Genomic DNA, 23,617 nt, shown 5'->3' on the forward strand with positions numbered 1-23,617 from the left:
TGTAGAAGTCCTGCAAAAATATACTGAGTATACAGATATATATGGGGTGAAGGTGGCTGTAGCTCAGGTGGTAGAGCGGGTCACCTACTAACTGGACGCTTGGTTTTTCAGCCCCAGTCTACATACTAAATATCCTTGGGCAAGATACTAACCCCATGCTGCTCTCTGATGCATCCATCAGAGTATGAATGTGCATAAATGTTAGATAGGAAGCACTTAGAAACAGTGTAGAAAAAACTGCTGGTGGAAGTGGAATTTAATCTTAAGAGATAGAAAGACCACCCCACAGGGGAGTGGGGATTTTTTTTATACATATCTCTTGTCTCCCTCCCTCAGAGCTAACTAAGGAGTGCAATTTGCTATTGATAAGCTGGACTTTGTATTACTTTACTTGTTGACTCGGACTTGTTTTTTTTGGTCTTACATGTATGCATGTTACATGTGATTTTATAATTTGTTATTCTATGATGGTTTGCATCAAATAAAATAAAAAATAAAAGTTACATTAAAAAAATTCAGAAAGAGCCTAATTGTCTTGAGTCACACCGAATGGAAGTGTATAGATTAATAAATCAGGCACAAGAATGAAAAGTTCACTGTGGACTTTCTTAGTTTGCTGGCTTTTCAAGCAGTGATAGTGCTTTTGCCTGTCTTTGCCTTGTCAGCCTTAGATACAGCACACAGCAACAACCAAAGACAGCTGCTTTAATATTGCACCAACCAGTTGCTATTCAGTCACTTACAGCCACATAGTCAAAGTTACAGCTGCTGTGATATTCAATGTCCAGGTCTGTAAAGTTCAGAAAGACACGGTGGTTGGGATCCACGCTGATGACCCAGGAACAATCCACATTGTTTGGATAGCTGTTGGGATACAAAGGAGAATGGATTTCCCCTGAAGGTGCTGTGACTGGGCCTCCACAGCCTGCAAGAAGAAAGAGAGTTTATTAAAACCTACAGAGTACTGTATATATACATAAACTCTTAAGGCTTTGTAATTTAAAATGGAAGAAAGATAACAGGTGGTGAATTGTCAGCAGTCAAAAACTATTTCAGTAGTAACAACTTCAATCCAGTTGAGACTACAACAGCTACATTTCTGTAAAATATTGCACCCAGCTACAAAGTCTATAATCAAACTGCAAAACCCAAAGCTCTGATGCTGCATCCAGAAGAAGCATGCAGAGCTGTAAAAGCTGTATTTAATGATGCCTACCCACCTCCCTGGACTTCAGTCCAGCTTGCATTGAATCCTCGACCACTGACATAGGCATCAGATTTGAAGCGCACAGTGAGAAGGTTGCCAGTGCTGGAGACATGCATTGGGGTGGATGTAGTGCTGCATAGCTTAGCCAGCTGTGGGGCTGACAAGTCTGGCCCTCCATAAACCTGAGGAGAAATGACATCAATTCAATAAATAATCAAATGAAAAAGAAATCAAGTCAACAACCAGGTCAATTTATTGCCTTCTGCCATGAACCCCAACCAATCACAATAGTTTCAGTCAGGGGCGTCATTTCCAGGGGGGTTAGGGGGCTTATGACCCCCCCCCCAATAATCATCATCAATCATCAAATCTCAAATATTAATCACTCTCTGACCAAAATTCACTGAACCAGCAGCAAAAGAAGATCAAAACTACGCTTCACGGTTGAACAACATCGTCATGAATTTCCTCTGACTTTGGCTGTTTTGCTTCCACTATGATAAAATCGCACTTCCTGCACAGCTCTCTCTCTCTCTCTCCCAGTGAACTGAGAGAACAGTTTCCCGTCTCAAATCTCTGTTTTCTGCATTATTCGCTTGCTTATTACGCACCAGTCTACTGTTGTGTACAGTGCTGTCGGCCACTGTTTTTGTGGGGGTTTTTGTCATTCAGTGCTTAATTCAACTGAACTGAATTAAAATTATATGAGTTTTGTCATGAATTCAGCTTTTGGTATGTTTATGAACTGACTACTACTAAGCCAACGTCTGTGTCTTACCTCCAGCACATCATAGTTGCAGTCTTGGTGGTACTCAACATCAAATTCATGGATGGTGATAGTTATACTGCTGCCAGCTGATGTGGTGATATACCATATACATTCTCTGTTATCTGGATATCTGTTAGGGTAGCCTGGGCTGCTGAAGGAGCCACTGGGACCAGAGAGATCCCCACCACAACCTGCAGGGACAAAGAAATCCCTAAATCATGCATCGAATTAGTATTATTTTGTTTCAGTAATTATTTAGACTAAACAACACTTTTAATAAAGAGATTTTCACAGCACTTTTGTCAGCAGAAGAAAGGAAGGTGAAGAGAAAGCATGAGAAAAGATGCAATAAAGCACGCATTAACTCTTATCAAAACCAGAGATAAAAACCAACAGCCAGCTGACAAGTGTAGTATAAACTTAAAACTGCCTTTATAGTATACCGTCAAAGAAAAAACTACCTCCACTACCTGCAAAAGTCACACCTTCTCTCTATATGTGTGACAATCTGAAGAGACAAAGGAGATGTAGTCCTCAAATTCTTTAATTCTCACTCGCTTTTGCAACTTTGTACTTTTGTGTTACTCACAGCAACAACTCTAACTCATTGTTAGTCCATTTAAAAAACTCGATGCTTTTCCTCGACATTTTGCCGCGACGATTCAAAGAGCCGGAAAGTAAATAAGCGGCAGACAGAAATGAGGCAGGTCGAATCGTCTTGCGTTTCATGCATGCGCAGTAAGTGTTTTCGGCTGTTTCAATGTGGACGCACATCTCTGTGAAAACAACTGAAAAAGATAGTGTGGACGCGAAGCGTTTTCAGACGCCGTTTTCAAATCTATCTGGGCTAGTGTGGACGTAGCCTCAGTGTGTGGATGCACCTCGGTATATGAGATGCAGTACTTCTATTATTAGTCAGCGTTTAGTTACAATGGTCATGAAGACTACAAAGCTCTCCAGAAATATGAAAAAGAGAGTGTGCAGAGTGGTTGATTTACTGGTTGACATTCCTGCTCTCACTTGCGGCCATGATCTCTCGATAGTGAAGGAAAAAATAAAATAGTGAAAACTGATAGATGAAATGAGGATGTCAGAGATCTTCCTTATTGATAAGGTGATAAGTTTGATCGGGAAGGACTCAGTGAAGAGTGAAAACTCCTCCACATGTGGTGGTTTGGCCAACACACCAGAATGCCTTCTTGATGGCTTCAAGGTGAGGTGTGTTGACCTAGGAGGAGACCCCAGAGCAGATCCAGAACACGCTAGAGAGATTAGATCTCTGTGCTAAGTTAGTAGCACGTATTTAAAAATACAAAAATTCAATTTCATTTATTTATATAAATGTTTTAAAAACTATTTTAAATACTATAGTACACAGTATGTTTGTAATGGTTCTCTTGATCTGGTCTATAACAATCAAATATATTTCCCTCTTACCATTTTGGTACCACATCATCTGGAAGCCTGATGTCGAAACAGTTGAATCAGTTCTGAACACAATGTTGAGGGCTGAGCTTGTAGTGCTGCCGGCCGGGGGAGGAGTATATCCACAGAATGTGCCAATCAGAGGCGCTTCTTGGTTAGGCCCATCATAGAGCTAGGGCAAGGATATACAGAGAAAGCAGAAAGTATGCACTGAAAATGGGCAGGAATGCCATGCTAATTTGGGGCTTGCTACGATTTCTTTGAACTGTTCTTTTTCCAGTGTGGAATGATTGCACAGCATACATAATTAATTATGTTTAAAAATTGTTTGGCCATTCTAGTGTATAGCGCAGTGGTCTGTGACCACAGTAAAGCATTCCCCTTCCACTTGGCATCGCCGCCTTTCTAGGCCATACCAGAGCCAAACACTTCTCAGTGGCAGAATTCTTAAGTTCTGCCTACTCTATTCACAATATCACTGCAATTCCCCAGTACTTCCTCTTTTCCAAACTCATGCTCCCAGGCCTACATCACTGGCATCGGTGATGACCCCGGATGAATGGGGAGACCAGACAGGTCTTGAAAAGAAGTCTGACATACATCCTTTGCGTTGCAATTCATTTAGTGGTTCAGACAGTTGTGAAAAATTGGGAACAATCTGGTAGTATGAGCCAGCCATGCAAGGAAACCTTTGATCTCCTTTGATGTTAATTGGAAATGACACGATGTGACCAAGGAATCTGAAATATGTTCTGAAAAGGTTGGAGTTTTTCATATTGACAGTCAGCTTGGCCTCCTGGAGCTTTTGGAATAGTGTGGGGATGCCCTCATGGTACTGTTCCCATGATGATGAATAGATGATTATGTCATCCAGATAATAGGTTATTTCCATTAGTTACTGGAAGGTTGCTGGTGCATAGACTGAAGGCTATGACCTTGATTTGATATAATCCTGCAGGAAAGGTTAAAAACAGTCTTATCTCATCTATTCTCCATCTGGCACTGCCAGTATCTATTGTCCATGTCAATAGTGGAGAAGACTCAAGGCAGCCAGGGAGTCTAGCATTTCCTAAATGGTGGTCAAAGGGTGAGCATCTGTCTACATGACCACACACTGCTTTATGTAATTAACACAGAAACAGGGCTTCCTACTTTTGAGATGAGGGTCGCAGGTGATGTCCAAGCAGGTGAGAATAATTCAATGATGTTTCCCGCTGACATTTCCTCCACTAGCTCGTTCATTATTTTGAGTTTTGCTCAGACGACTCAGTGTTCAATGGGCACTTCCCAGGTGACAACGATTTAAGGAGTTAGCAGATAAAGAGGTGTAGAGAGAATTTTCTCCTTAACATCACAGATTTCCTCAGTCACACTGTGACATGTTTTTACATGTGCGAAATAGCATCTGCCATTGAAGTCATTACAGCTCAGATTTCCTTTAGCATCTCTGACAGGTAACATTTAAAAACAGGCAAATTTCGTTTTCTGGTTGTTATCCTGCTGCTCTCCTTAAACTCATGAACCATGCAGCTTAAGTTCTTATAACTTTTTGTGGGTCTGCCAGAAGTTGCATAATGAGGACGTTTTATCATTGAAGGAGGGAAAAACAGATAATGTTAAAGTAGCAGTCATTTAAAGCAAATCATTAACTCACAAAATGTTGAAACTTATTTCAGCAGCCAATTTATAGATGTTTATTTTATTGGGATAGTTGCAAATTTTAGTAACTGTTATCTTTAGTTAATGTCACATAATAAAAAACCAAAGGGGTCAGTTGTATATACAAGTATTTAAATTTTTGTAAACAAATTGGATTGAAAAGATGCACAAAATCAAATTTTGTTTATTTACAAACATGCCTGGTGAGAGTTTCGAGTCATTCTTTCTTTTATTTATTTTCTTTTATAATGTTGAGAGATGTGGATGTGTTACCTTAATGTAATCGAATGTACAAGCAGCAGAGGTGGCCTCTAGCTGGAAGGCTGTAAAGGTGTAGTTGACGGTATTTCCACCGCTGGCTTGGATTGTCCAGCTACACTGGCTGTTGTCCGGATAGTTGTTGGGAAAGTTCAGTGACTCGATCACTCCTCTGTGTTTGCCAGAGATCAAAATACTATCGCATTCTGAAATAAAGAAATATTGAACACAATAAGAAGACCACATATGGTATTCCTACTCCGATAAATGGAAATTATTAAAAAGAATATGTGCAGGATCATCATTATCATTTGTTAGCCATCTTTACAAGAACAAGAAAGTTATGTAATAGCATATATAGCAAACTCAAGTATTTTAGTTATCACTGATGATAACTAATTTTATCTGACCTTGTGGCCTGATGTTTTTATCCAACACTTCTATTATTTAAATTAGTGCTGTCAGTGTTAATCTAAATAAAATGACCTTAAAGCCATAACCGCATTAACGCAGTAAATCTCCGTTAGCGAGTTAGCGTGGATCGCCCTGTGCGCGGGGCTACATGGCACTAACGCGTAAACAAGCTGATGCCGTGTTAATGCGGTTATGGCGTTAACATCATTTTAACGAGATTAACGCTAAAAGCACTAATTTAAATACAATTTTGGCCATCTCTGGTAATATCTCATAAATTATCAGAATTGCTCCAAATCTTCGTAATTATTTAAATTCACAAACATAGATAATGTAAAGAAACAAAATATGTTTTCTTACGAGAAGTGTAGGAGGCAAGGAAGCCTCCTGCGTTGACGCTGCTGTCTGTGCGGAGTTTGACGTAGAGCTCATTGCTGGAAGAGTTGATGGTACTCGGCAGGTCACTGCCACACAGCTTGGCCAGTTGTGGAGCACTGCTGCTGTTGCCATCATGTACCTAACAGATACAGATAACAGAAACAAAATGAAATTTAGAAGTAAAATGAACTAAAGAAAAACAATTTCAATAATTGAAATTTTTGAAAGTGTTATTTTCAACACAGGGAGTAACAACTTGTTTACATATGTGTATGAAAAAAAAGCAAACAAAATCTAACAAAATATGCACTACTTTGTCATAATTACACCAACCTAAAATACTGGCAGCCACCAGTGCTACCCCTCTGCCTCCTAGTAGATACACTCATGGTATCACTTTCCAAATCAATTTCCAGAAAACTTGACCTCTAACCTTTGACCTTGATCTCATTGAGATTCAAACTCATCCAAGATTTTAAGTTGCTACACCTATGGTATCGATTTGAAAATTCTGTTGACTTCCTTCTTGCAGTTATTTTAGATTCTGAAATGTGCTTTAAAACTTCATTACCAGGATAGCTTTCTTCAGACTTGGGAATATCACCAAAATTTGACCCTTCCTGACTTGTCATTATGCTGAAAAACTAATGTATTTATCTCTGGTAAAGTGGGTCACTACAGTGCTCCCTTTGTTGGGCTTCCCCATAAAACTACAAATAGGCTGCAGGTTATCCTGAATTCTGTTTCAAGGTTATTAATGAAAACCAATGACAGAGAGCACATCAGTCCCCTCTTAGCAGAGTTATACTGGCTTCTAGTACTCATTAGAATAAAAACACCAAGAATGAACTAAACCTTGACTCCTTTTTCTCTCCTTTTTTCTCCAATCTTTTTTCATAATCTGATAAAGCCTCTGGGCTGAGTGTTGGCTTTCTCCGAGTCCTTTAGATCCCACTGACACCTCCAAGCAAGTTGTTTTATACCCTAAACTGAAAAAAACCTACTTCAGTCTAGCTTTGTAATGATTTTGTTGTTGTTTTCAAACACCAAGCTGAGTAAGCCTGCTGCGCATCCATGTTTATCTACAGTTATGTACATCCATTAGAAAATGTTTGAATATGCCCCAAAATGAAACGTTCAATTACTTTCATACTTTAGTCTTGCATAACAATGCAACCATATGACTTAGAGGTAGAATACTCACAGCCACATAATCATAATAACAGTTAGCATTAGATTCCAGATGGAAATCAGAGAAAGAGAGCAGGAGTTTGTTGCCCTGGTTGGTCCTAATGTTCCAGTAGCACTCAGCATTTGGGTGGTAGGGTAGCGGGTAGTTAGGAGAGGAGAATGCTCCAGATGCAGTTGTCAACGTCCCTCCACAGCCTTGGAACAAAGGATAAAATAAAACATGTAGATGAGGGGAAAAAAGACAGAAAGCATATTTTTATTTATTTATTTTTTTACATTTTACTGTTACAATCAAACTTGAAATGAAAAAGTACTGTTTTCTACATGCTGTAATTGTTGTACAGTAAAGGGTAAACATTTCTTGTTATTATTAAAGGTATGAAATAAAGTCTTGTGAAACATACCAACTGGTCAGCTGGCTTACGCCTTAGATAAGAAGATGGAAGTATAGCTAGACAATTCCCTCATAAGCTTCAATCAGCAGGTGGACTGTGGAGAGGGTCCTTTCAGTGTTTCAGGTCCTCTTTACAAAAAACTATATAACCTATATATAGTTTGAGACATTGTGGATGTTGGGTAACCCCTTCAGCCAGGGTTACTTGTGTAGTAGCATTCCAACAATGACACACACATATATGTATATATATATATATATATATATATATATATATATATATATATATATATATATATATATATATATATATATATATATATATATACACATACATACATACATACATACATACATACATATATATATATATACATATATATATATATATATATATATACATACATATATATATATATATATATATATACATACATATATATATATATATATATATATATATATATATATATATACATATACATATATATATATATATATATATATATATATATATATATATATATATGTATACATATACATACACTCAACAAAAATATAAACGCAACACCTTTGTTACTGCTCCCATTCCCCATGGGATGGACGTAGAGACCTAAAATTCATTCCAGATACACAATATAACCATCCCTCCCAAACAGTGGTCACAAATCAGTCCAAATGTGTGGTAGTGGGCACATCTGCCATATTGAGATAATCCATCCCACCTCACAGGTGTGCCACATCAGGATGCTGATCTGACATCATGAGTAGTGCACAGGTGTACCTCAGACTGCCCACAACAAAAGGCCACCCTGGAATGTGCAGTTTTGTCTCACAGCAAAATGCCACAGATGCCACAAGCAATGAGGGAGCGTGCAATTGGCGTGCTGACAGCAGGAATGTCGCCCGTGCATTGAATGTTCATTTCTCAACCATAAGCCGTCTCCACAGGCGTTTCAGAGAATATGGCAGCACATCCAACCGGCCTCACAACCGCAGACCTCGTGTAACCACACCAGCCCAGGACCTCCACATCCAGCAGGTTCACCTCCAAGATCGTCTGAGACCAGCCACCCAGACAGCTGCTGGAACAATTGGTTTGCACAACCAAACAATTTCTGCACAAACTGTCAGAAACCGTCTCAGGGACGCTCAACTGCATGCCCGTCGTCCTCATCGGGGTCTTGACCTGACTCCAGCTCGTCGCCGTAACAGACTTGTGTGGGCAAATGCTCACATTCGATGGCGTCTGGCACGTTGGAGAGGTGTGCGCTTCACGGATGAATCATGGTTCACATTGTTCAGGGCAGATGGCAGCTGAGAATGTCCCAGTTCTTGCATGGCCAGCATACTCACCGGACATGTCACCCATTGAGCATGTTCGGGATGTGCTTGACCGGCGTATACGACAGCGTGTACCAGTTCCCACGAATATCCAACAACCTCGCACAGCCATTGAAGTGGAGTGGACCAACATTCCACAGGCCACAATTGACAATCTGATAGACTCCATGCGACGATGTGTTGCACTGCATGAGGCAAATGGTGGTCACACCAGATACTGACCGGTTCTGGGTCCCCAGACCCCCAATAGCGCAAAAAACTGCACATTCCAGGGTGGCCTTTTGTTGTGGGCAGTCTGAGGTACACCTGTGCACTACTCATGATGTCAGATCAGCATCCTGATGTGGCACACCTGTGAGGTGGGATGGATTATCTCAATATAGCAGATGTGCCCACTACCACACATTTGGACTGATTTGTGACCACTGTTTGGGAGGGATGGTTATATTGTGTAACTGGAATGAATTTTAGGTCTCTACGTCCATCCCATGGGGAATGGGAGCAAAAACAAAAGTGTTGCGTTTATATTTTTGTTGAGTGTATATATATATATATATATATATATATATATATATATGTATGTATATATATATATATATATATATACATATACATATATATATATATATATACATATACATATACATATATATATATATATATATATATATATATATATATATATATATATATATATATATATATATATATGGTGCAACGATGCACAAAATTCACGGTTCGGTTCGATACTTTGGTGTCACCGTTCGATATTTTTTCGATACAAAAAAAATGTTCATGCCTTTTTAGTTTGTCATTTATTAAAATTATAAATATATATTTTAACTCAAAAGTACAGTTTTTAAATTTAATGTTGCTGAAACAAAAGTAATTAAAAAAATAAATATATCTCAGGGCTCTCAAAATTTCAAAATCCCTGGTAGCCCTTCGGGCAGGGACTCTTCAGTTTTTGGTAGCCCAAAATAAATGTAAGTAGCCCGAATAAAAAGGAGAGCAATTTTTTTGATTGATGTTTTGTTTCCTTTACAATATTATACATTAAAGTGTAATATTGTAAAGGAAACAAAACATTAATCAAAAAATTGTTGAAACACAAATTACAACATTGTATAAAAATTACAATCATCAACTCAAATACTTGGTTCTAATTGAACAGAAATTTCTATGAACTTGTAAGAACTGTGTAGGACATGGATCAGTCTGTGTCAGATCCTGAATTTGAAATTTCCACTGAAGTCACGGGTAAGAGACAAGTGGAACCAAGATCGAGGCCATTTGCTTTTTGAAGTTTGCAAAGACTGCTAAATTTTGCCAGTGGTAGTTCACTCTTTGCAACATAGTACGCTGTTCTAAACTGATTTTCAGGTTTATTTTTAGTATGTTATTTGCAATTGGTGTTTGTTCTGGGAAAGATATTGCAGACTGAGCAATAATGCGTTTCTTGCATTTCTCATGGGTTCTAATGGGGGCCTTTCTTAAAATGACTGGTCCCAGTAACAAAGGCGCTTGTCGACTCAGAAATCGAGAGAAAACCAACAACACTGTTGTAACTTTATGCAGTGTTGCTCCAACTGCCCGTGTAGCGTGGGTTGTGGTCAACAATAACTTTAGACCAAGCACAGAGGACTGAGACGAGGCTATGGTGGAGGTCCGGACTTTTACTCCATAAGCTCAGAACACATACAATAACACAGTACCACCTACTGGTGGGAGGTAGTAATAGCTGCTGCTTATTACAATATACCACATCCCTCTTTTCCGAGATAAAGATACTACCTCTTAACTCCAATATTTTGTAACATAAATGAACCTTTTAAATCGTAGGAACATTAACAATATTATATTCTTGAGACATTAAGTAGAGCACACCTCAGATTGCTTGTCACTTGAGCAATGCAAATACACATCAGTGTAGTGTTTTGAAACAGATGAACACATGACAGATTAGATAAGACATGTCAAAATGAACATATGAAACATGACATATTTTCTCTCTTTTCCAACAAGACAGTTATCTAGCTTGTACAGAACAACGCAGGTACAGGATAGAGTGACTTTAAGTTTCCCAATCACTTAGTCTCTATACCTGGCAGGGCGTATTATTGCTCGGCCACTGCGTGTGTAACATGTGGGTGTGTTGTCCATACTTGCAGGACTAGAGTTTTGTGGGGTGTCATTTGCTGGTGGCTCCACTGGCTCTTGGGTGTGAACGGACAGTTCATCTGGGTCCATGGGTGTGTCCTTGAACAGACTTGGGTGTATTTTCCTCAGATGTCTCCTGTTCCTCCTGAGCACTTTACCATCTGGTGTTTGCACCGTGTAGGAGCGTGGTTCCTCTCGCCGATGAGTTACAACAGCTGGCTCCCAACCGCGCCTTGTTTGCATGTGCACAGTCTCGCCTGGGGTCAGAACAGGCAATGGTCTTGCGTGCTGATCATAGTGGCGTTTCCGCTTTGATTGCAACCTGCGCACTTTGTCGTGAATGTTCTGTGGGGTTGACTGCCTCAACACAGCACTGGTGCATGGCAGGGTGCTGCGGAGAACCCGTCCCATCAACATTTGTGCAGGTGACACACTAAGTCCTGTGACTGGAGTGTTCCTCAAAGACAACAGCACTAGATGTGGGTCTGTTCCAGTCCGTGCGGCTTTCTTAAGTGCATGTTTGACAGTCTTTATGGCTCGCTCCGCCATGCCATTCGAAGAAGGAAAGCCGGGACTGGAGAAAGTTAGCTTTATCTCCCAGGATGCTGCAAACGATCTCATCTCGTGGCTGGCGAATGGAACATGATCGCTCACTATCTCTTTGGGAATTCCGTGTCTTGCGAAGACTGATTTCATCTTCTGAATCACAGAGTGTGCCGTTTTGTCAGGTAAGTTAAGAATTTCTGGATATTTTGATAAATAATCCACTAACAAAAGATATGGATGATCGTTCAGTTCGAAGATGTCTGCTCCGATTTTCATCCATGGCAGCTCTGGAATCTGGTGTGGAATAAGCGGTTCAGCCTGGTTCTTTGGCTGCATTTGCTGGCATTGTTCACACTTTTCAAGCATGGTCTCTATGTCGCGTGACATGCCAGGCCAGTACAGCACTCTTCTTGCTTTGGCTTTTGTGCGCTGCACGCCTTGGTGGGCAAGGTGCAGCTTCTCCAGGATCACACGCCTGAAGCTTTGGGGTATTACGATCTTGTCCCCGATCATAATAATGTCATCGTGGAAACTGATATCGTGTCTCATAGGCCAGTAGCTGTGGAGTGTTTTGTCTAAACTCTTCCTTCTGGGCGGCCATCCGTTGAAGTGTCTTTCGCGCACGGCTTGTAGTACGCTGTCTGCTGCCACTGCTTTTTTCAGGTCACACAATGTTTTCTCGCTCAATGCTGCTGTGGCCTCCAGAGCATACACAACTCTTTCATCATTTGCGTTTTCGCTCACGTTTCCGTCGTCACTGGTAGTTGTGGCACGTGAGAGTGCATCGGCTATGAACATGTCTCTGCCGGGGGTGTATGTGACGGTGAGATCATATCTCTGTAGTTGCAGCAGCATTCCTTGTAGCCTCGCTGGTGCCTGATCATAAACCCTCCAGGGGTTTATGATCAGATTGCACTGTCACTGGTCTTCCATAGACATACTGGTGGAATCGTTTAGCGGCAAACACAATGGCTAGCAACTCTTTTTCTATTTGTGCATACCTTTTTTCTGTGTCTGTGAGTGCTCGTGACGCGTAACACACAGGTTGTCCGTCTTGTAATAGGCATGCGCCCAGCCCATCTTTTGAAGAATCGGCCTGCAGTGTTAGTGGTTTCTTGTGGTCATAAAATCTCAACACTGGCGCTTGTGTGAGCGTCGACTTGAGCGTCTGTAACGCTACTGTGTGATGTGGCTGCCACTGCCACACTGTGTCCTTCTTGAGTAGCTGTCTCAAAGGTGCTGTGAGCGATGCGTCATTTTGGATGTACTGTGCCAAAAACTTCGTCATTCCCAGCAGACGCTGAAGGCTTTGTTTGTCTTCTGGAGTCGGCATGTCGACAATAGCTTTGATCTTTGAAACATCTGCTTTCTGCCCTGCTGCTGTGATGATATGGCCCATGTATTTCACTGTGTCAACTTTGAACTGAATTTTGTCCTTGTTAAACTTCACGTTAGCTGCTCTTGCTTTCTCCATGACCTTCTGCAGGATTTCATCGTGTTCGTGCTCTGATGTAGCTGCAATTATCATATCATCTGCAATGATAAATACACCAGGAATGTTGCCGAAAGTCTCACAATTCTTTTGTTGAAAGACCTCGCTGGCTGATTTGATCCCGAATGGGAGTCGGAGGAAGCGATATCGGCCCCAAGGTGTATTGAAGGTACAGAGCTTTGATGACGGCTCGTCCAGCTTGATCTGCCAGTATCCATCTTTTTCATCCAATATGGTGAAGATGGATTTTCCTGCTAGCTTGCTGCGAACATCCTCGTGTGTGGGAATGGAGTAGTGCTGGCGTTTAACTGCTTGGTTCAGATCACAAGGGTCCAAGCACACCCTTAGTGTTCCGTTCTTCTTCTGTGTGGCGACAAGACTGTTGACCCAATCTGTAGGCTCATTGACAGGCATTATGACATCTCTGTTTTGTAAGTCCTGTAGCGTCTTCTTCAGCGCATCCATTATGGAGAGTGGCACGTTCCTGCATGCGTGAATCACAGGTGTTGCATTTGGGTCAATATGTATGTGGTGAAGTCCAGGGAACTCACCTAAGCCTGTGAACACATCAGCGTACATCTCCACAAGTTCTTCCGAGGTAGAAGGTGGTTTAGCTGATTTCGGTACAGAGGATGTCATGGCAAGGGTCTCAACTCGTTGCACCAGATGGAGCTCTTCACAAGCTTGTCCACCTAGGATCGGTTTATCTGCATGGCTTGATACAAGAAAGTCAAACACAGCCTTGTGCTTCCGTGCTTCACACTCAAGAGACACCACACCATCTGCACGTATGCGGGCTCCACCAAAAGCTATGAGTACAGTCTTTGTGGGCTGTAACCGAGGCATATCTGGTAACTCGTCATAAACTGATCTGGGGAGCACATTTGCGTCCGCACCTGTGTCTAGCTTGAAGGTGAGTGGTACGTCTCCGATTGTCACACTTTCATGCCATTTGCCAGTCTTGTGCTTGTCGCTGGATACCATGCCGATGTATAGTGAATCGCCATCAGTTTCAATGTTGTTAATAGTTTTTGTTTTCTTGAAGTGTCTACTCTTCTCTGCGCTAGCTCTGCACACTTTTGAGAAGTGGTTATTTTTCCCACACTTGTGACATGTTGCCCCATAGGCTGGACACTGTCGGAATGCGTGTTTGTTGCCGCATTTGTGACAAACTGTTTGTTTGTCGTTGCTCAGTTTGTTTTTACTGTGTCCTGATTTAATGTATCCTGGCATTTTTCTTAATGCGTCCACTGACGTGTCTTGGGCTGCAGTTATTGACTGCATGGCCTGAATCTGTGACTTGGCCACTTCTGCTGATCTGCATATTTCTATCGTCTTGCGCAGTGTGAGGTCGTTGTCACGAAGCAATCTCTCTTTTAGTCTTGCGTCACTTATGCTGAACACCAATTTATCCCTGATCATGTCGTCCTCATTGATCCCAAATTCACAACTTTTACTTCTCTGACGGAGTTCCGTGACATATCTGTCCACTGTTATATCCGCCGACATTGGGTATGACCAGAACTTGTGGCGTTCAAAAACAACGTTCTTTCGTGGATTACAGTATTCCTTAAACGTTTTCAAAATGTCCGCCATTGTCAGTGCGTCTCCGGTCGGGGTCACTGTGAGCGTGTTGTACACTTCAAGCGCTTCTTCGCCGATAGTGTGGAGAAGAATGGCTATTTTAACCTTTTCATCCTTCTCCAACGCACCCGTAGCAGTCATATACAGTCCGAATCTTTGTTCCCATCTGCGCCAGGTCTCAGATAAATTGCCTGTGAGCAGTAGCGGTGATGGTGGCTTGAATTGCTCCATGCCGTTAGCAATGGCTACTGTTAGCTAATCTACGGCTAGCTTACTCACGTCGCGGTCCCTGTTCACACGGTCTTGCCGACTTCTGACAACACTGTTGTAACTTTATGCAGTGTTGCTCCAACTGCCCGTGTAGCGTGGGTTGTGGTCAACAATAACTTTAGACCAAGCACAGAGGACTGAGACGAGGCTATGGTGGAGGTCCAGACTTTTACTCCATAAGCTCAGAACACATACAATAACACAGTACCACCTACTGGTGGGAGGTAGTAATAGCTGCTGCTTATTACAATATACCACAAACACACCCGGCAGAACATTATGTTATTTACACGGGTGCACATAAGTGGTCCGCATGTGCGCATTCGCTGTCAAAATAAAAGACGCGCACTAGAGCTGGGCGATAGAACGATAACGATATGTATCGCGATATAACTTTTACTCGATAGAGAAATTAAGCTATCGCGATAGACCTCGCCGTTCTTGTCCTCTTAAAAAAAAAAAAAAAAAAAAAAGGTCAGCCAATCCAAATTAAGTAGCGCAGAGCCGAACCAATCACAGCCGCAGCGTCACGTCGCGTGACTTGTTACGTACAGCACAAGTGCCAAGCCGCACGTGTGTTTGTTTGGGAAGCAGCCAGCGGGTAATGGAGTCAGCGCGTAATGGAGGAAATGAGTGTGCCGACTAGAAAAATCAACCGAGCGTGACCGAAGAGAAAACAGATGATGGTTCCAATGCCGGAGAGATTGTCGAACGGAAGAGCCATAGAAGTTCTGTAGTGTGAAGGTATTTCGGCTATTTCAAGTCTGACAAAAAACAGAGTAGCGTTCACTGTAAATTGTGCCGAAAGCAAGTCTGGAAATACAGTAAACTGGTGCATGCGTCACACTGTGCGCCACGTTATTGTTTCGGTGAAATGAATTTCTACAATACTGTTACTGTTAATTCTACTCTCTGCAGTGTTTAAATGCTTACATATACACACAGTTACTGTCCGTCCACACATACGACTCGGTTCTGCTTCTATGCCCCAGCTTGGTTTACTTTTTCCCACCGAGGCTTCTAGACTTCTGATTGGCCAACATTTCTGCACGGTTAGGAATCTAGCGCCACCTGCTGCTTTGGCATGTTCATAGCAGCGTTTTCTTTCATTTCTCCCTTTATGTGTGGACGGGATTATTTTTAAAACGAAAACGGAAAATCTCCGTTTTCAAAAATACCCGTGTACGTGTGGACGTAGCCTCAGTCTCTGACTGGAAGCGCTAATTTGTCATTCGGCTTTTGTCAGACTAAAGTAACTGAGAATTTCCTTTTAGTTCTCAGTTTATTTAATATTGACAAAAGTTAGTCAGTTTTGTCTGTTCTTCTGTAAAACAAACTAAGATTTATTTTTAGAATTAATATTTTGTTTCTAAGTGGAATTGACAATTTAGTCTGTTTCGTTTGTTCTATTTTGAAACTTAAACGCTTTAGCGGCTGCCTTTTGTGTAGTTTGCAATATTTGCCTTTATCTATCTGAAAAAGTCTCATGTTCCTTAAGTACATCTACCCTGTTGAACTTATTATGGGAAATAAATATTTAAATAAAAACAAGCTGCTGATTATTTCACATTTTACTTGTGAGCAACGGCACATTTAAATCTTACAAATATAGTTATTTGGCTTATATCGTGATAGATATCGTTATCGCCTGAAATGAAAAAAACATATCGTGATATGAAAAAATCTCATATCGCCCAGCTCTAACGCGCACCAGATAAGAAGTTGCAACGCGCGTTTGCGTCCATATAAAAAGCACTGTTTTTGTCCGCTAGAGTGGGATTTTCACGGCACATTCTGCACCACATCTCTGTGCGTTCATCATTTGTTTGAAGCCAGCTCACCTCCTGCAACCACTTTTCCGAGAATACGCGCTTCTTTTGTGGTTCGGACTCCTTCTGACATTTCTTTGGAGGTGGAGGAACACCAAAGTAATTGCTTAAAGGAGCTTCTTCGACATCTTTAAGAGTTCTAAACAAATGTCTGTCCTCCTCCAGAAAATCTTATGTATGCAAACACGCGTTGCAACTTCATATCTTGTGCGCGTTTTTGTTTTTTTTTTGACAGCGAATGCGCACCTGCGGACCACTTATGTGCAGCCCTGGTTATTTAGCTCGTCATATTGCAGCCACAGAAATATTTTGTCCATGAAACCATAAAGCTGCACTTTCTTTTTGTCTTATAGTCTCATTTGTCATAACTTTTCCGTTTTGTGGTAAGCTTTTCTTTGGCTTTCACTTCTTCACCCTGACCTGTCTTATTTGGCTCAGCAGAACTGAAATATATATCCTGCTGCTTTTACACACACACACACATAACAACCTCTCATATGTTTAAGCTTGCTGCGGGAGATTTCACTTGTCATGTTTGCATAGTAAGCTAACGATTGATAAGACGATGTCAGAGGAATTGGTGCGCAAATTATCATCACTCACAGATCAGTGCTGTCGCTCTCTATACACAGTTCCCGCGATTGCAAAGTGAAAGCAAAAAACAAGCGCAAATTCAAACGCGATTTCAATATGTCACATATTGACAGCGGCTCATCGATGCCAATGACATAATTACCCAGCTACATTTCCGAAAGAATGCAAAAGCATTGACATATATTTTTCCTTCCTACAATAGCCCGACGGGCAGGGAAGAGATAGATTTTGGTAGCCCGACTGGAAAAATCGCTAGCCCCGGGATGTCGGGCTAGCGATTTTGCAAGCCCTGTATCTGATTGAGGAATCACTCATCTTTGGAAAAGAGAGTTTATTACAGAGAAATGGCTCTTTCCAAAATAAAAGCTATACTACACGCTTCTTCTGGGCTGTATTCTCAGCAGCATATTGTAGCGGGTCAGGGCTGTTCGGCACCTGGACATTTGCAGGACTTTGTGTGGGGACGACTGACCCCTTAGGTGGGGGCTATGTAGCGGGTCAGGGCTGTTCGGGGTTCTGTTTGTACAGTTATGTTTTGTTTATGTTGCCATAGTGACGGGTGACGCCCTCTCGCTGCAACGGTGTGTCCTTCCGGGGTCAGAGGGCGCCCTGTGTGTTGTTGTTGTTGTTGCTGTGCGGTTGCCGCGCTGAGCAGTTAGCTAGCGGCAGTGTTCTTCTGCAGATGTCAATAAACGGCTGTGCTCCCTGGCTAGCTCACGGGAAGCAAGACCAAACGACACCTACGTCTCCACCTTGCCTGAGCTCGCCGAAATATTAAACATATCAGGTCCCCATAAGGAGAATCATGTGCTAACGGCTGTCTAAATGACTCGGGTAAAGTTTGTAGCATGCATGCTTGTTGTTTTTGTCTGCTTCCACTTGTCTTTGCACTAGGATGATGTCGGCGTAAATGTTCAGTCATATTCGTTGTGTTCCCACTAGTGCTGTCAGCGTTAATCTCGTTGAAATGACGTTAACGCCACAACACGGCAAATCTCCGTTAACGAGCTACCCCTGATCGCCCCGTGCGTGGGGCTAGACGGCCAACACGTTAACAAGCTAACTGCACTAACACACTAGTTCCCACCCATGTAATTGAGCATTGCGTGGCACATCCAACATACTGTTTTACTTTAGTCCATGACGCGCTTACCTTCAGGGTCATACGTCACATGAAGACCAAAATAATTCCAAACGCCAGATCAGGGGTCCGTTCTTCGTACCTCGCTAAGTAAGTTAGCTGGATTTGATTGTTGACGATTTCGCGTGATCTTGGATCGTTCGGTTCCCCGAAGCCCATCCGGGACTTGCTGTCATAGCAACAGATCCGTAAGCGTAAACCTGCTTAAGAGCAGGCTTACTTTATGTAAACAGGATTAGATCGCGGGAACTCAGGTATGTCCGCTTCATTTATACGAAAGCAACAGCGATATTTTTCCACTGTTTTTCCATAAATAAATATCAATGTAACTAAAGATAATGCAGTACTTGATTCTGTTATTGATTCCATACAGATACATACAGGTCATTTCCTAAAAAAGGGGAAATGTACTATTAATCATTCTATTTCATGTATTTGATTATTTCAGATGTAATTCATATTTCAGAGTAGTAATAGTAAATTACTTCATGTAATCAAGATGAGAGACCACGGCTATAAAAGCGAAGGTGGATTTGGGAAGTCTGTCGCAGCCATGTCCTGTCCGTATACGCGAGCCACCCATTGCGGAAGGTGCAAGATTTCAGAATTCAGCGTATATTGCGGGATAGACAGGATCCTTTAGCTCAGCGCGACAGTGTGCTCATAGAGAGATATCGATTTTCCCGTGAGGGTATTATTCACTTAACCAACTTGTTGACGAGGGGGTGCAGGACCACCACCTGTCTTTTTTTTCTCTGCCCTTTTCTTGGTTGCTGTTATGAACAAACAAACAGATTATTTCAGGGTCTCTTTCCAAGAGACTAAAAGCAATATAAGTGATAAATATTACCATTCTGTAGAATATTCTTATATTTCACTTTTACTTGTTCCCATGTTCTAGTGGGTCCTGTTGTGGCTCTAATGTGAAAGAGGATATGATGTAATATAATATAATAAATTTACCCTACCGCCTACTGGTGTTGGCCAGAGGGGCCGATGGCACGATATGGCAGCCTGGCTTCTGTCAGTCTGCCCCAGGGCAGCTGTGGCTACAACCGTAGCTGCTTCCACCAGTGTGTGAATGTGAGAGTGAATGAATAGTGGCATTGTAAAGCGCTTTGGGTGCCTTGAAAAGCGCTATATAAATCCAATCCATTATTATTATTATTATTAAATTACTTACGAGTTTGATTTGTCAGCAACTTTCTGCCAGCCCTCTCTCCTTGCTTTTGCAGCCTTTGCAGTGTTCCCTTGCGTTTTAATTAAACTCTGAAACTCCTGAAATCCCTCAATCAAGAGTTCTTGCTCTGCTGCCGAAAAATACTGAGCACGCTCCTTCGACATTTTTGCCGACCAATCAAAGGGTTGCCGATCAATGTTTCTACTATCGATGCGTCGCCCCTGTTAAGCCACCCAGTGATCTCACATTACTTCATCCAGCTATACTAATCGTCAACAACAGGTGTGTTCGGAGAACCGGAATAGCGAGCTCAAAGTTGGCGCGATGATTTGATCTTGGATGTGTCATTTGATCTTGGATGTAGTAAGCGAGGTACGAAAAAACGGACCCCTGAATGAGGGTGGGGGAGGTTCAATTTGCCATGTTGCAAGGAGAGCTTAACTTCTGTCTCGCTAGCTTGCCCTGCGCTCTTCCTTCTGACGATGCTGTCTGTGTGGAGCGCTCAGTGGATCTGCGCTCGACAGTGCAGCCTAGGCGGAGTAGTCGAACGCAGATTCACTGAGCGCTCCACACAGACAGCATCGTCAGAAGGAAAGTTGATAAAATAAATTACAAATTTTGTATTGTTCGATACATATGTGTACCGAACCGAAAGCACTGTATCGAACGGTTCAATATCGATACGAGTATCGTTGCACCCCTAATAATAGGACCAGTAATACCCGCAATTCTAGAAATGCTCTCACCCAGTAGTTGTAATTATAATTTTTAAATTCACTTAGAAACTTGGCCTTGGCCATTTCTCTACTTCCAGATGGCTGCTAACCTTTGACACGTGTCACTGAAATAATAGGTAACTTACAGATGTTTGTCGCAAAAGTGCAGATGTCCTGGCAAAATGCATGAATTTGGTGGTATTATCATTTTAATTCTATTAGTATTATAGTATATTATGAAAAAATAATTATAGCCCATAATGTCAAAGACTTACTTAAAATTAAACTTGATAAAGAAAAGCTGAAATAGTAAAAACTGGTATCACATATAATTGAACCTCACCAGTTTGTGTTCCGTCCCAGTGAGCCATGAAACCGGGACGAGTGACTGAGGTGTCAGATTTGAATCGAACCCACAAACGGTTGCTGTGTGACATCAGAACTGGAGGCCGCTGATTGGCACAGAACTTACCAATCAAGGGAGATGTCTCAAAGCCCCCGTCCCTAGTTGAGACAGTGGAAGTTCAACATGTCAGTGGTCTGAGTAAAAAGTATTACGGATAAAACTGTACAGCAGTTTTCTTCCAAGTAGGCAGAAATTTTTTTCCTCACCTGATCTCCACAAAATCAAAGCTGCAAGAAGGGTGGAGCCCCTCCAACTCAAAATCAGTGAAGTTCAGCATAATCTGCATATTAACATCCACAATTATCTTGAAGATGCAGTCTCTACTGTTGGGGTAATATTGTGGGTAGTTGGGTGAACTGAAAGACCCAGTAGGGGTGGTGAAAGTCTGGCCACAGTCTGTTGAGACAGAAAAGGGGGGAATAATATTTTTTAAAAATTACAATCCGAATATAATATTATTTTTTGCATGAGAAAAAGCAGCGAAGCATGGAAAAATCCCTAAAATGTCGTTTTCTTGATTAAATTCTAAAACTGATATAGTTAATTACATGTTTTCTCTATAACGATGTTTGTGCAGGCAGACTGCATGACTGGGTGTCTGATTTTATACACTGTGACTGAAAACACCATGTCCATATACAGATGAGAAAAAAGTTATTAGTCCCCCGATGAAATTTATGTCAAGTTTTTGAAGTTCTTGTCAAATTTTTCCCTGTTCTTCTTTAATGCAGCACATCATTTTCATAAATTCTTTCTGTCTGCACACAATAACAGAATTATTTTAGAAAATAAATTACCAGGGTCCAGATTCAAAGTCCACTGAAAAACTGACTTTTATTGAGCCATTGCATAAAGCACTGATGTGGTACAACTCTTTAATGCTTAAAGCTTGTAAAATCACGAGGAGGGGCTGAACTGTCACTTCAAAACATATTTTGCCAAAAAACACAAGAAATCAGTTTAGACTTTACACTTACAGAAGTTATTTCACAAACCCTCACAAAGCAGGAAGTAGATGTACAAAGTTATCACAGCATTTCAAGTGTCAAGAACTGGAGGGGGAAGTATCATCTGTAAACTAAAGAACAAGCTTGGCAGAGATAGACAGCAATCAATTTCAAAGACTCCAGAACACCAATGAATGGTTTGGCCAAGTCAGGAATTGTAGTCTCAAATAAAGAAATGAGTAGAACTCTTCACAGGAATGGACTGCAGGGTTGCAGATGAAGAAAAAGTCCAGTTTTAGAGACACCTTGAAGCCAGACTGAAGTATGCTCAGGAAACCTGGAGAAAGATGCTAGAAGTGTGTTCTTAGATTAGATGACAAACAACTAGCTCTTTGAAGGAAGAAGGGAAAGGCGTGCTTCCCAAAGACCCCCCGTCCCACAGTAAAACACAATGATAGGAGTATTATCAGTGTATCTAGGAATCTCTTCAAGGTGGAAGGAATCGAGAAGAAACAAGGATATGTCCAAACTGAGCCTGCATCATCACTTTATCTTGATACATGACAATGGTCCAGAACATACATTGGTATTCATAACGTACCACCTCCAGAAGACCAAAGTGAATAAAAAAACAAACATCTGTGGGATGAACTGAAGACCCAGGTCAATGGCAGAAGCCTATAAAACTGGAGGCCTTGTGAAAAAAACAAAAATGGACTGGGATTGCTCAAGAGATGTGTGTCAAAAGACTTTAGGCACTTATCCAACAAAAAAGGGTACAATTTGCATTAGGAAGCTAATAATTTTGAACCTGGTAGTTTTTGATTGTGGGGAAAAAAAATTTTTTCATTTGTTTGCAAAACTTTTAATATGTCAATAAAAACTAGGATGTCTGGAAAAGCTGTGTTAAAAATTCTATGCTCTGTTTTGGGAAAGATAACCATGTACCTGTGGTGGCATTGATGGAGATATAGCTAGCAGAGAATCCTTCTGTGTTTAAACTTGAGTCAGACACAAATAGCAGGGTCAGCTGGTTGTCAGTACTCGTGATGGATGGAGGCACTGAGCGACCACAGTACCTGCACATACAAAATGCAACATGTAGACAAATTTATACTTGTACCTTGTACCAGCATGTACAAAACAATCCAAACCTTTACAAACCTAATTGCTTTGTAACTTAAATGTAGTTTGCATCATTCTACAAATCAGAATGAGCAGGATAAAAAAAAGTATTTTAAAGTAACAAGCCTCTTTTAAAGCTGTAAAATAAAAATACCAAAACAAAACAGCATTGTTATAGTAGCTGGATAATCAACACATCCATAACAATGCATGGAGTGACAAATCATACAAAGCATCCTTTGAAATTAAAGTTCATAACAAATTATTATTATTCTTCTGGAAGAAGACATCCTCACTTTGATTTTTGTGGCATTGTGTTACTGAAAACATGAGGCCTTTACTGAAAAAGAAAGAAATATATATTCATCAAAAATCTTGTTTTACTTTCCTTTTATACAAAGATTTCCTTGAATTCTCCTCCTTCTCTTCTACAAAGGGTAATTTGTTGAGAACAAAATGATTTAAGGGTCGAATTGTCACAGTCCTGGTTTGGTGACCCAGCGGTTTACCTTTTTCTGTGTTTTTGTCATTTTGTATTATTATTTGTGTTTTGGTCCTCTGTGTTAGTCTAGAGTTATTCTACTGGTG

The 23,617-nt window shown here is 41.2% G+C and overlaps 1 protein-coding gene across 1 annotated transcript in view; it reads right to left on the reverse strand.

The window, feature by feature from the left end:
• Positions 1 to 23,617, reverse strand: part of cubn (cubilin (intrinsic factor-cobalamin receptor)) — a 78,996-nt gene that overhangs the window by 33,725 nt on the left and 21,654 nt on the right. The window contains exons 22-31 of the mRNA XM_026180665.2: positions 22,853 to 22,983; positions 21,164 to 21,353; positions 20,895 to 21,055; positions 7,315 to 7,496; positions 6,093 to 6,249; positions 5,334 to 5,524; positions 3,414 to 3,573; positions 1,986 to 2,167; positions 1,221 to 1,389; positions 744 to 925 (exon numbers count right to left, since the gene is read on the reverse strand). Of these exons, the coding sequence (XP_026036450.2) occupies positions 744 to 925; positions 1,221 to 1,389; positions 1,986 to 2,167; positions 3,414 to 3,573; positions 5,334 to 5,524; positions 6,093 to 6,249; positions 7,315 to 7,496; positions 20,895 to 21,055; positions 21,164 to 21,353; positions 22,853 to 22,983 (1,705 nt within the window). The remainder of the gene's footprint in view (positions 1 to 743; positions 926 to 1,220; positions 1,390 to 1,985; positions 2,168 to 3,413; positions 3,574 to 5,333; positions 5,525 to 6,092; positions 6,250 to 7,314; positions 7,497 to 20,894; positions 21,056 to 21,163; positions 21,354 to 22,852; positions 22,984 to 23,617) is intronic.

This window comes from Astatotilapia calliptera, chromosome 9 (genome assembly GCF_964374335.1).
Source record: "Astatotilapia calliptera chromosome 9, fAstCal68.1, whole genome shotgun sequence".
In the NCBI taxonomy this organism is placed as follows: Eukaryota; Metazoa; Chordata; class Actinopteri; order Cichliformes; family Cichlidae; genus Astatotilapia; species Astatotilapia calliptera.